The sequence below is a fragment of the Taurulus bubalis genome (genome assembly GCF_910589615.1).
Source record: "Taurulus bubalis genome assembly, chromosome: 5".
NCBI classification, from domain to species: Eukaryota; Metazoa; Chordata; class Actinopteri; order Perciformes; family Cottidae; genus Taurulus; species Taurulus bubalis.
Window position 1 is genome coordinate 28,963,443 of NC_136593.1, and position 13,766 is coordinate 28,977,208.

General features: G+C 43.3%; 1 protein-coding gene across 1 annotated transcript in view; it reads left to right on the plus strand.

The window, feature by feature from the left end:
* The first annotated feature begins 374 nt into the window (after positions 1 to 374).
* The window catches only part of quob (quattro b), a 30,369-nt gene continuing 16,977 nt past the window's right edge, over positions 375 to 13,766 (plus strand). The window contains exons 1-3 of the mRNA XM_079218052.1: positions 375 to 435; positions 12,278 to 12,475; positions 12,999 to 13,766. The exon at positions 12,999 to 13,766 is cut by the window's right edge and continues 769 nt beyond it. Of these exons, the coding sequence (XP_079074178.1) occupies positions 433 to 435; positions 12,278 to 12,475; positions 12,999 to 13,766 (969 nt within the window). The 5' untranslated portion in view covers positions 375 to 432. The remainder of the gene's footprint in view (positions 436 to 12,277; positions 12,476 to 12,998) is intronic.

The following is a 13,766-nucleotide window of genomic DNA, read 5'->3' on the forward strand; positions in this document are numbered from 1 at the left end:
GCAAAGAAAAGCCTTGAGGGGGATTTCCTCTGAAAGGGAAAGCTTTTCTCCTCCCCCTCTCAGACCTCTCTTACTCCCTCCCTCCTTCCTTCTCTCTCTCTCTCTCTCTCTCTCTCTCTCTCTCTCTCTCTCTCTCTCCCCTAAACTCTCCAAGTAGCCAGAGAAGTGAAAGAGAAGTGAAGCTGGTGGATCAACAGGCAGCCTGACAGTGTGCTGCTCTCAGGCTTGTGGAGTCCATAAAGAATGGAAATAACTTTGGTTTCTTTTCGATGGAGACAGCCCCGCGTCATGTGGATGTACTTCAGTGGACTTCCCTTGTTGAGGCTGTAGACATGCACAGGGCTCCCAGCACAGAGGAGGCTGTCTCCAGAGGATCATAAGGACCAACATGAAAGAAACTCGTTGCCTTGCAGAGAAGAAACATCTGCAAAGATGGTAAAGTAACATCACAACAACACGACTCTGCAGAGTTAAAGTTCTCCTCTGACCAGGAACTGGGCGCCTGAGCCTTTCTCTCTCTTCACTCACGTGGAACTTTGGAAGCCTGACATGTTGTAACTAATGCATTGTACTCGCATTTAGCAGTGTTTTGTTTCAGTTGCATGATACTGTGTATTGATGCACGTTCTTTGTTCTCTCTTCATGGAACTGTATCTTTGTGACACACAAAGGCAGCTCCAAGCTAATGTAACTCTGCAAACCTTTTGGGGACAGTTGGGATGTTTCACATCAACAGCCCACGGCCTCTCCAGCTGTAAGTGTGCGCTGACAGAGAGAGGCTCATTGTCTCCCGTTGGCATCTTAAGTCCTTTCATTAGGGCTTCATTGATTCGGACGGCACACATACTTCAGTGAGTGGTGAGTGCTTTGGAGGATAAATGATGTGACTGCTTTGCATGGGCACATAATGCAATTCCCCAGTTCAGCGTTGGGCACTTGAAAAAGTTCCAACGACAGGGCTTTGTACGACTGGACAGGACCAGTCTAATCCCAGTAAGGACCAGTCTAATCCCAGTAACAACAGAAACTAATGAATGACAAAGAGTGAGTGTTTGATGATGGCTTTTTAGAAGATGTGGCGTCTTTGAACTTGTATGTAAGTGCAGATAAAGAGTTAGAGCCTGATAAGATCACAAAGCTGCATATGTTGCTTCTGCTCTCAGCTTTCTGTTCCTTCAGTGAACTTTAGTCTTCATATGGAAGTTAGTCAGACCCGTCAGGTGATGAACGAGGACGCATCGTGTCCCCTCACATGCACTGCAGCACTTGTTTGAGCAGCTTTTACTCTGTTTGTTTTACTCATCGCACGACTAATGTTGTCTTCAGAGACCACCCTCCAACTTCCAGTCATGAGCCGGCGGAGTCTAAATTATTATGTTACTGCAGCGTAGACCAGGAGCTTCCATCTTGTGTAAACACTGAGCAGGAATACACAAGCCAGAGTATTTACCTGTACAGGAGTAACTGTGACAAGGACAGCCAAGAGTCATTCATTCACCTGCAAGGTCACTGCTTTGTCCTGAAGGCCTGAATGCAGCACGGGCTTCATGCACGCTACAGAAACCACGGGGATAGGATTTGCAATGAAAGTGTCAGTTGCAGAATTCAAAGTATATTCAAAGTTAATGCAAATTCTGAAAGCCGAGTTGCTCCTGTGGTTCTGGAGGTTCTCACCAACACATGTTTAGTTTGAGCTCAGTGAGTTTTTCTGTGATTTATTAGCAAAGGATATTTAAAAACAAGTCAACAATGGTGGCTTTAGCTCAAAACATGTATTATAGATATTTTTTCTGAATTCATTACAAGGAGATGATCTTTTTAAACCTGAATGAATTGGTTTTGAGGCAAACACTTTCCTTGTTACACATCCAGAAGACACAGAGGAACACGATCCTTCATCTGATGTGAGTCCATGTTCACTGCTCTGCTCTCCAACCCTTGAAATGAAATATCAGGCGCTTTAGCTGCTAAATTCTCCACAGTGTCCACAAGCTAGTTGCTAACTTTGCCTGTCTGCAGTTTGCTATTTGGTTGAGGGTTTTTTCTAAAAAACTACCAGCATCTAGAAATGTTAATGTCATGATAATAATCTTTTGTGATGTTGTGAGCATAAAAAACTAAACAATGAGCTGAAAGATGCTCAGCAGAGTCGAGGTTAACTGTCGTTGGGTAAAACTTATCTGAGTTTGTGAAAACAAGCAAACATCTTTCACACAAATGTATTAATTTGACCCATTTCTTTCATAAATATATGTATTATAGCAGCTGTAGGTCTCATACTCTCACAGATTAACACATACCTGCTTTACATCATAAATCAGATGTGCTCATTTGCACTCATCTTAGAGTATACATGCAGATACCTGTACCTGAAGCACTGGGCTCTGCTCGGTACCTCACGTCCTCTAAAGGACCCCAGAGGCTCTGGGCCGCCAGCAGCTCCCTCCTCTGCCTGGAACAAGTATCACATCTTTACATCCTGAGCTCCATTTGGCACACAGATCATAATTCCAGTTGCTCATAAGTCCAATTGCTGCTTCACTCATTGTGTTTCTGTCAAATTGCACCAGAGGCAGACAGGGAACATCTAAACAATACACCAATGTGATTTATAGAGCAATGATGTATAAGTGCAGACATCTGGCCGTGGAGCTGTTTCAGCCAAATTATCTCAATGTTGCTTCAATCAACGAGTGGAGTTTCTGAGAGCTGTGAAGCATATTGTTCAGGTTGTTTATTATCTCTGCATCACAGAAGTGGGTCAATCTCCAGAGAGGCTGTGCAGAGTGTTTTCTGAGTCAGTGTTCATTGTCTCTAGAAACCGTCCCTGCAGACGTTTCCTCCCAGACGGAGGGCGACTGTTGTCGCTGCTCCTCTGGTTTGTGTTTTTAGGAGGAACCCGTTGTGTTGTTGCCGTTCAGGATCAGTCTCACGCCCTGCGATCACTTTCTGCTTAGATTCCCAAACCAGCTGAACAACTTGACGCTGTCGGGCCAATGTGAGGCGACTGTGTGACCGTGCAACTTTATCTGAAGGCTGAGACCTGGAGCTCAGACTGCTCTGTTTGCAACGCTCAAGGACGAAGAGCAGCAGATGTCAGTGTTTAGAACGCTCCTCATAAACACTCACATGCGGACCCACTAACGCATCCCTTGTGTTCGGGCTCAACAGATTTTACAAGCCCGTCCTTCACTCGTATTATTAACCCTTTCTAATTTCTTGGCCATCGTAACTTCTTGAGAGGAACTATGTGAGCTAGTAGGTGTGCTGCAGCCTCTGGGTTGTATTTCCTGAGAGTTTGCCAGAATGCAAGCTTTGGGAAATGAGCTGAGATCCGAGGTACTTTGTTTTGTCATGCTGCATGGGAGCGGTTCATTATGAGGCCGTCATGGACATTCCAGAGGGGGAAAGGGTCAACATGTGAACATGTTTGTTGTTGCTTTTAAATGTACATGGGACACTTTTAATCTTTTGAAAATTGATGAAGTTGTGTATTTTAAAGTCACATCTGATTACACACACAGCTGCACTTCATTGGCTGTCACTTCATCAGACATTGGGCAATACTGTTTTGCCTGCGCACCTGTCTGATCCTGTGGTTTAAAATATGCAGAATGCAAGTATTGTTTCAGAGCGCTGGTTTTTAAATGTGACTGAGTCAGTTTTTGATTCCCAAAGAGATAACAGCAGGGATTAATATGATTTATGTTGAATTCAGACACACTCGGTTGATCGTCCTACAAGATGGTAAAAGACAGATGTTATCAGCGGTGTTGAGTCTTCTAAATTACACGATAGAAGTCTGACAGTCATTGTTCATCATTCAGAGATTTAGGGCAGATGAATGAGTCGCTTGTGAAATCAAATCTCAGCTCATGCAGTTTCATATTCGTGGACGTCACGTGATGAGAAAAGAAGCCAGACGCCTCTGATGCGGCTCGTCGCTTTACAGCGCTCATAGTAAAGGTCTGCTAGCGAACACACACACAGTTTACTCCTGCCAGCGATGCAGAGTCTTGTCTTGAACAGGCCGTTTCTACTGGTTCCAAGGATTAAAGGTGGCTTAGCTGAATGGATTGCCCCTCTGCTGAGTTTAACAAGAGGGGATCACACACAAAGACCGCTCTGTCTCACCGCCAAAGAGGAGATAACCAATGTTTAAGGAGGAAGACGTGGAGAAGGATAGCTAATCGCAGAGATACTGCTGCAAGACTCAGGATCTTCAGTTTTTGAGTTTTTGAGCATGAAACCAGCTGATAACCCCTCAGCCCTTTGTGCCCACGCTGTGATTGGCTGAGGTCCTGGCTGGAGTCGTGTGCTCTGAGACTCTTGGACATGAGCGTGTCCGTACATGCAGAGTTCAGGCATCTTCAAGAGTTACTGCCAGGTCTTCACTTCTGCTTATGCTTTGGGTTCAGACCGGAGGTTCAGAGACAGTCAATTTATTCTGAGGATTTAAGACAGAGACATCAACAAATCCTCCCAGCGTGTTTCACCAGGAGCCGAGTGCATTTAGTTGAAGTTAATCTTCTTTAAAATCACATTCTGCTCATTTTACCCGCTCTAATCTGTTGAGCCTTTGTGACCGGTGACTCAGATACACATTGTGCGTCACACACCTTGACAGCTTGTTTACACAGCGGCTCAAACCCGGGTCCTGACTGTCTTTGGCCAGAGCCCAAGGCAATATGGAGGAAACCTGTAATTACATGCTTAATACTCAGCACCGAAAAAGCTCCCAGGGGCCCGAAGGCTGGACGAGACAAAGAGAGACGCCTGTTGTCCACGCTAGCATGCCAATTCAGCTCAAACAATGATCTCTGTTGGAGGCTGAAGCTCTTAAGAGTTAAATTACTGGCTGCACTGGACAACACTGAGCAGAGGGGAATCCCCTTGTGCTGAATGTGTTGAGGAGGCGGCGGTGGAATGTCGTCAGCTGGACATCGATCCAACCCGCTGTCTCTGCAGGCCAAAATAAAGACTTCAGATTGAAGCTTGATTGAACATCGTTTGCTGGCTGATTGTGGGAGTCAAAATACTTCAGAAACAGAAGTAGCAACTCTGTTTCTGTCAACGTGAGGAAACGAGAGCTAGACGCCGAGAACTGATACACAGTGAAGAAGTGTGTTATCACAAGGATGCTGGGAACTGATTCTGTCTGGCGCTCACTCAGGACACAACCAAACCTGTTAGCCAGGAGTGTTTTCAGGGGGAAGGACTGTTAAACTCACAAAAGGAACGGCAGAGATTACACATTACCGTGTGTGTGTGTGTGTGTGTGTGTGTGTGTGTGTGTGTGTGTGTTTAGGCAGAATGAGGCTGCAGCAAACACCTCAGAAGCTCAGGTGTTTGCCTTGACATCACTCTTTCTTGTGGTGTGCACAGCTACTTCACCTCCACGGCGTCCACTAGGGTCATGAACACATCTTGAGAAAGAAAAGGTCATGGAGTCAAAAATGATCTGTACAACTAAAAGAACAAGAGAAAACTACATCATGAGGACGAGAGAACATAAAGTACAGTAAAAGTCGGGTTATATGCCGCTACTACCTCCGGTCAGTGTCCCGCTGTAGCAAGTAGCAAGTAGCAGCGCTAGCTAGCGCCGCTACTAGCTCCCCGCTCCTGCTGCTAGCTCCCCGCTGCTGCTGCTACTGTCCGAGTTCCCTCTGCCCAAGTCGGGTGTCGAGCCAGGGCTGGTCCCTACCTTTGGTGGTTGTTGGGGAGCTAGCGGAAGTTAACGGAGAGCTAGCGGTAGTTAGCGCGGAACTAGCATGAGCGCCAGCTGGCTACAGCGGGGTGCAAATGGGGACACTGACCGAAGGTAGTAGCGCGTATAACCCGACTTTTACGGTAACTGAGTTTTCAATGAGTATTTTTTAACGTGTATTCCATATTGTCCAGTGAGGTTGTGATTACATTTATAAAGTTCTTGATATGTTATTTTTCAGATCCTGAATCGCTACGTACGTGGCCAACTATTTTGAACCTGTTTATTTATCTAATAATTATGATTATGATTCAATGTAATTATTTAAATACCAAATCAACAGCTCCTGCTGCAGAATGGTCCACAGTTCAGGTTGGCTTGTTGTCATGTGATGAGATGCAGCGTAGCCTCGCTCCTCTCGTGGAGATGAACTTCCAGCTGAGCAATGTTGAGTCAAATCTCAAGAGGATCTCACTCTTTATCACGAGCCAAACCACCCAGAGAGAGAGAGAGAGAGAGATAGAGAGAGAGAGAGAACCTTGTTTGGTTTATCAGGCAAAAGTGTTTTTCAGAGAGTTAACAAAAAGATGTTTAATCTCAAATGGTTTGACGTAATGTTGTTATAATAAGTCACTCGTATGTTTCAGTAAAGGATGGATTCAAAGTCTGGAAGTCTCTATCAGCCAAACTGCATTCATTCAAATAGAACGTACACGACTGGGGATTGAACGCCCGACCCTGCAGGGACTTCACAGAGCGTGACCTCTGCTTTATCTTTAGCTTCGAGGAAAACAGTAGAAGCAAAAGTTGAAGGCCTGCAGTCAGTCTCAAACAGCTGGGATCCATTACAGTCAAGAGCCGCCTCCAAGGTATTCTGTTCTCCACTTCCTAATCTGTTGTGACAGATGTGCACAATCAGAAAAAAGGAAACATTCTTCTCTACTGAGGACATGAAATGCCTACTGGAGATACAAGGACTTCAAGTGAAGTGGTCAACTATTGACGTGGATTTACCCGAACAGTCCACATGTAATGCTGCACACTTCATTTGAACAACACACCTGTATCTCAATGCGCAGCACCCAGGTCTGAGCCAGCAGGGAATGCAGCCACACAATCAAAGTTTAATGATTTACTGCATTATTGAAACATGAAACCACGTTATGACCTTTGTTCCTTAAGGTTTCAAGACTGTAAGGTGCTCACACATGATCCGCTAACCGAGCAGCAGCACAGTCCCAGTGCTCATCAGTGGGAGGCCTGGAGGCTGCTGCACTAGTGTTGACCTGGGTCTCTAGTCTCTAGTCTCTGGTCTCTAGTCTCTGGTCTCTGGTCTCTAGTCTCTGGTCTCTGGTCTCTGGTCTCTGGTCTCTAGTCTCTGGTCTCTGGTCTCTGGTCTCTAGTCTCTGGTCTCTGGTCTCTAGTCTCTAGTCTCTGGTCTCTGGTCTCTAGTCTCTAGTCTCTGGTCTCTGGTCTCTGGTCTCTGGTCTCTAGTCTCTAGTCTCTAGTCTCTGGTCTCTAGTCTCTGGTCTCTGGTCTCTAGTCTCTAGTCTCTGGTCTCTAGTCTCTGGTCTCTGGTCTCTGGTCTCTGGTCTCTGGTCTCTAGTCTCTGGTCTCTGGTCTCTAGTCTCTAGTCTCTGGTCTCTGGTCTCTAGTCTCTAGTCTCTGGTCTCTGGTCTCTGGTCTCTGGTCTCTAGTCTCTAGTCTCTAGTCTCTGGTCTCTAGTCTCTGGTCTCTGGTCTCTAGTCTCTAGTCTCTGGTCTCTGGTCTCTGGTCTCTAGTCTCTAGTCTCTGGTCTCTGGTCTCTAGTCTCTGGTCTCTAGTCTCTGGTCTCTGGTCTCTGGTCTCTAGTCTCTAGTCTCTAGTCTCTGGTCTCTAGTCTCTGGTCTCTGGTCTCTGGTCTCTGGTCTCTGCAGTCTCTGGTCTCTAGTCTCTAGTCTCTGGTCTCTGGTCTCTGGTCTCTGCAGTCTTTAGTCTCTTTAGCTCCATGAGGAGGGGGGCTAAAAGCGGACTCCTTTGTGGGGCTAGGGGTCTGCCACAGCAGGGTACTGAGAACTGATTGTATGAAAAGCAGTCCTGCTGGGGGAAGCGGCTTAGACCGGTCCAGATCCAGATCCAGATCCAGATCCAGAGAGAGTCAAGTCCTTATTTACAACTCTTTTCCTTGCTTCCTTTGCTTTTTTTTTTTACTTTTATTTGACGCCCTGGATGTGAATGAAAGAACAAAAGTGTACATTTCAATTCACTCTACAGGTTCTGAACGAGAAAGCAAAGCACAGCACCAGAGAAGTTCTCTACACAAACCAGACAAGTCTGTGGAAGTTATATTAAACACATTCAGTATACGTGAGAAAAACATTTGCGGAGAGACACTGATGCCTAGAAAGTTCACATTTGTGTTTCTTAGCAACAACTATTTAATGTATTGCCATGAAGTTGTACAGATATTCATGTCCATTCATGTTTATCTTTCAACAGCAAGGAAGTTCAAACTGCTTCATGTAAGACAGGCAAGCATTCACAAATGATATAAAAAGACACAGAATTAGGTTTAAAAAAACTAAATAACTTTGGAGATCCTTTATTGATCAGGCTGAAATTATAATGTGTCCAATACGCCTCCTAAACATGCCTAAATACCTGCATTTTAATTCAATCAGCGGCTTTACTTATTAGCAAATTGTTGATTACAAAACTGGATTACGTTAAAATTCGTTAAAAGAGCTGTGCTACAGAATATGACTGTAAAATAAATTGTTTGATTCATACGACAATTTACAACCAAAAGCCAGGCAAGGCCCAGAAGGCATCAGCTCCTGTATTGCATGATCAAATCAAAAGTCCAGTGTTTGCAGCTCTCAGCATTAAATCACAAGCTCGCCGGTTTTACTCGTCTCTGTCGACGTCTCTAAACGCCGAAACGAGACGGCTTCTTTTCACCTGAGAGGTTTCTGTGTTTTGCTGGACGTCCCCTGTGACACATGCAGCGAATGCAGAAGCAGACGTTTGAACATGCAGCACCAACACCACGTGCACCTCTTGATTCATTCATTCACGCTGTTGCGTCTTTGGCCTGCTGGTCCTCTACAAACAGCTTATCCTTCTTCTTGTGTTAGCTTTCTGTTAGCATCTCTTGTGTTAACTTTCTGTTAGCATTTATTGTGTTAGCTTTCTGTTACCATCTCTTGTGTTAGCTTTCTGTTCGCATCTCTTGTGTTAGCTTTCTGTTAGCATCTCTTGTGTTAGCTTTCTGTTACCATCTCTTGTGTTAGCTTTCTGTTCGCATCTCTTGCATTAGCTTTCTGTTAGCATCTCTTGTGTTAGCTTTCTATTAGCATCTCTTGCATTAGCTTTCTGTTACCATCTCTTGTGTTAACTTTCTGTTACCATCTCTTGTGTTAGCTTTCTGTTACCATCTCTTGTGTTAGCTTTCTGTTAGCATCTCTTGTGTTAGCTTTCTGTTCGCATCTCTTGTGTTAGCTTTCTGTTAGCATCTCTTGCATTAGCTTTCTGTTACCATCTCTTGTGTTAACTTTCTGTTACCATCTCTTGTGTTAGCTTTCTGTTACCATCTCTTGTGTTAGCTTTCTGTTAGCATCTCTTGTGCTAGCTTTCTGTTAGCATCTCTTGTGTTAGCTTTCTGTCAGCATCTCTTGCGTTAGCTTTCTGTTACCATCTCTTGTGTTAGCTTTCTGTTACCATCTCTTGTGTTAGCTTTCTGTTACCATCTCTTGTGTTAGCTTTCTGTTACCATCTCTTGTGTTAAATTTCTGTTACCATCTCTTGTGTTAGCTTTCTGTTAGCATCTCTTGTGTTAAATTTCTGTTACCATCTCTTGTGTTAGCTTTCTGTTACCATCTCTTGTGTTAAATTTCTGTTACCACCTCGTGTGTTAGCTTTCTGTCAGCATCTCTTGTGTTAGCTTTCTGTTACCATCTCTTGTGTTAGCTTTCTGTTAGCATCTCTTGTGTTAGCTTTCTGTTAGCATCTCTTTTGTTAACGGGGCGGTTTTGACCCATGTCTTAAATCAGCTGTAAAATACACTAAAAACAATTATCTATTACCCAATGTGTTTCTCATCTCTTGGCAGTGTTGGGGTAGTTACTCAGAAAAAGTAACTAGTTACAAGTTACTAGTTACTTCTGAAAATTGTAACTAGATTAATTTACTAGTTACTGCATTTGAAAAGTAACTTCACTACTAGTTACTTTACTTTCCTTTTTTTTTAAGCAAATGTCCAAATTAACCGCAAAGATACATGGACAAACATCATGGCCCTTTCATCACTTTATTTTCATTAAAGGGCATCTCTTAGCCTTTCCACATAGTGTATTGTAAACATGTAAAACAAATGGCATATAAAACTCAGCCATTAACTTGAACGAACATTAACCCTGTTCACACTGTCTGACCAAAGAAATATGCCTCACTTTAAAATCCACAAACAACAGGATCCAAGAGGCTGTGTATGGTGGGGACATTCAGGTCAAACAGCACAACACATTGAAAACAGGCTTTTGGAAACATGAGACCCCACTAAACCAAATGGGGGCCGACTCCTAAGAACAAAACCAGCTTGTTATAGGAAGCATTGTAGTGGTTTAAGAAAAATAGAAAAATAAATGGCACTTTTTCCCATAAAATAGAAACAGAAATGCACTTAACCCAGAAAAATAGAAACAGAAAATGAAATTAAATAAACAGAAAATCCACTTCATCTTTGCCTAAATAAACAGAAAGTGCACTATATCCTATGAAGTTTATCATTTTTTCTCTATTCTTCAAAATAGCGATTATATCGCATGAGTAAAAGTCTCTTTATCTTTTACCCGACAGCCTGTTCCTCCTTGGGGTCAGAACAATACTGCCCAGGCTGAAAGCCTTTCTAGTGTTGTAACTTGTTTTATTACATGATTTACTCTTATTGTGAAGCGCATGTAAACAGGAAGTGCTTTTACTTTGAAGGCAGACAGTACAATGATACGTGCTTGTTGACGCTAAGTAATGTTGATGTTACTGTGGAAAATATAAACATGTCTGGAGAACTTTTCGGACTGGTACAAATGTCTTGAGTAACGCAGGAACGCGCGTTACTGAGGTCTAGTAAAGTAGTGTAGTTACCAATATTTTGAGTGTATTGCGTTCCTTTACTTCGTTACCTATAAAAGTAATTGCGTTACTGTAATCCGTTTCTTTGTAATTCGTTACCCCCAACACTGTCTCTTGGTTACCTTGTTAGGCTTCCTTATCCATGAACATATTGTTGTTTGTTTTAATATTTTTGGTGTGGGCTTCTGGGCCTTTTCTTTGTCAGCATACCTCCAATTCAATTAAGGAAATCGTAAAATAAACCTCAAGAGAGTCATATAAATAAATAAAAGGTTCTTGTGTTACCTGACTATTAGAACACATCTCTTAAATTATTAATTATTATTTATTTTTATTTTAATATTATTAAATACAGTAACATCTATGGTGTTACGGGTCAATTTCGACTCATGTATATTTACTTCAAGAAAAAGGCTAAAAAGTATTTTTTTCAGCAATATAACTTTAATACAAACACAAAATGAAAAGCAGAACAAATCATAACACAAAATATGGATTTGCAAGGTCAAACAAACAACAACCAATCAAATCTTATTTTTATAACACAAGAGAAAGGTTAAATGAAGCAGATTCTGGCCAGACATGAAACATGTTGCATGCAGCACAGACTTAATCATCTCCAGATACTTTGAGAGACAAAACACCCCTCTGCACCCTGTGAGGATGATGATAATGCACCATCACTTTTCATAACTTTGAAGCTGAGAAGCTCTTTGAGGGATTCCACACAAGCACAGCCAGGGATGAAAGGCCAATAAACAATATGTGTCCCGTCATTTTACATTTGCAGAGCATTTGGTCTTCTTGAAATATATCCGTGTTAGAATAAACATCTACTTTTGAAATTTATAGTCCATATTACACACAATTTTCACACACATTTCAACCAAACACGCAGTACATGACATGAAAAAGGCTCAAAACCACATTCAATATTTAATCATTGCAATGCCAGGATTTTTGTTTGAGTGCAGCTGTTTTTAATTAAATGAGACAAGACAATCTTTAGTGGAAGATTTAGTGGTCCTGAATTAAATGTTTTATGATTCATGTGCTTTGGTTGACAGGTCAATACAATTCTCATTTGAGAAGAATGTGCAGATCACATCACTCCTTTATTCATGCACTGACACTGATGTTCTGCTAAGTCTCCGTTATACACAGCAGCTGTTTTATTGCAATAATTGTATTGTCAAATGTTTTTTTATTTATTTCTGCAATCCTAGTTTTAGGCTTTGGAGTTTTTTTGCCATGTAGATGCAATAATCCAAACAAAACTCAGAAAAATAAAATGTATTTCTTTCTCAGAAAGGGACAGTTAAACTTTATCATTCACGTACTTTCCTTTGGTGTAGAGTCTTTTCATGTTTTGTTGAAGCTAGTATTTTTTAGACATTTCAATAAAGAATACTGTTATTGCTGGAGCCTCATGTCACTGACCGGCACCTCTCCTTCCTCCAGAACCCAGAGTCCCTGGACTCGTCCATCCAGGGCGCCCTCTCGGCCCTCTTCCCGCCGTTCGAGGCCACGGCCCCCATCGTCCTCAGCCAGCTGTTTCGCACCATTGAGGAGCGTTACCACGGCGATGCGTTGCAGTGTCTGCTGGACTTCCTCATCCCCTCCAAACACCTGCTGGAGAGTGTGCAACAAGCAGCATGTGTGAGTATCAATGCGACTGACGCTGTGGAGGGACCACCATGTCTGATGTCCATCGCAAATAAACGTCCAGAGTCGCTTCAAAGAAAGAAAACGCCACAGAACTTCCCTTAGAAGTTTTCTTCAGCATCAAAGTAATCCAGTGATAATTGTCTTTACATCTCAGGGTATGATGCCAAAAAAAACATCAGTTTATCTTATTCGGCATTCCTTTAACAGTGACAATTTGCCAAATGTAATCAAATATAGGCTAAAAAAAGAAAGTAGCAGCTCATCTCACTCCAGCTGACGCCATATTTCCTGTTTACTTTCCACACGGCGCTTAGCTTGTGTATATTGTTTGTGCAGTACAGACATGCAAGTGAAAAAACTCAGTTATTCATGTGCTGTTTTAAATGTCCCTGAAATCACAAATGTTCCATATTTTACTGCTAATAAATCTAATTTTACAGTATCTTCTGACAGAAGTTTACGGATGACTGAGATTTAAGAAACCAAAGTCACACTGAACCCGTGTTTTCCCCAGGCTGGGTACTCCGATGTGGTTTTCCGCTGTGAGGGCTGGCCTCTGTGTCTCCGTGACAAAACCGTCATCCAGTTAGCGCCCGTGAACCCGCTGCTGCTGCGTCCTGGAGACTTCTACCTGCAGGTGGAACCTTTCGGGGACCAAGCAGCTCGCGTTGTCCTCAAAAGTCTCCTGGAGGAAGGTTGTCGAGAAGTGGAGTCGACTCCCGTCCCGGAGACCTCCTACCCCTGCATCTTCACTGAGGACTGGCTGCAGGACATCAATGAAGGACGCCTTGGGACACCTCTATCACGCTGCCTACTTTGCACAGATCAAGGAGTAGTCAAGTTGCCCTGGGCGAACATTGCCATCCCAGAGTTTTTAGACAAGCCCAAGATCATGCCTACTTATCGGGAAGCTCCTCCCGAGCCAAAACAGATCCTAGTTCCCTCCCTTTTCAACTCCTCCACCCTGCCGATGGATGCCATTTTAGTTCCTGCAAAAGACAGGAAGCCAGGATCTTTGAGACCTGTGCACTGCTCCTCCAAACTTGTCAAAATGGATCACGAGAGGCGGACCTCCAGGTCATGCTCCAGACCTTTAATCAAACCTGTGGGTTGGGTTTCTCCTAATAACTGGGACAGCCGTAACTATCGGGAGATTGAGGGTGATTACGTAGACCTGGTGGATATTGCCACAGGCAAGGAGTTTGTAAATAAACAGAGAAGCAGCCATCCACATCCACCTAATCCAGTTTTGTTCAAACCCGTCAGACCACCGCCGCCTGTC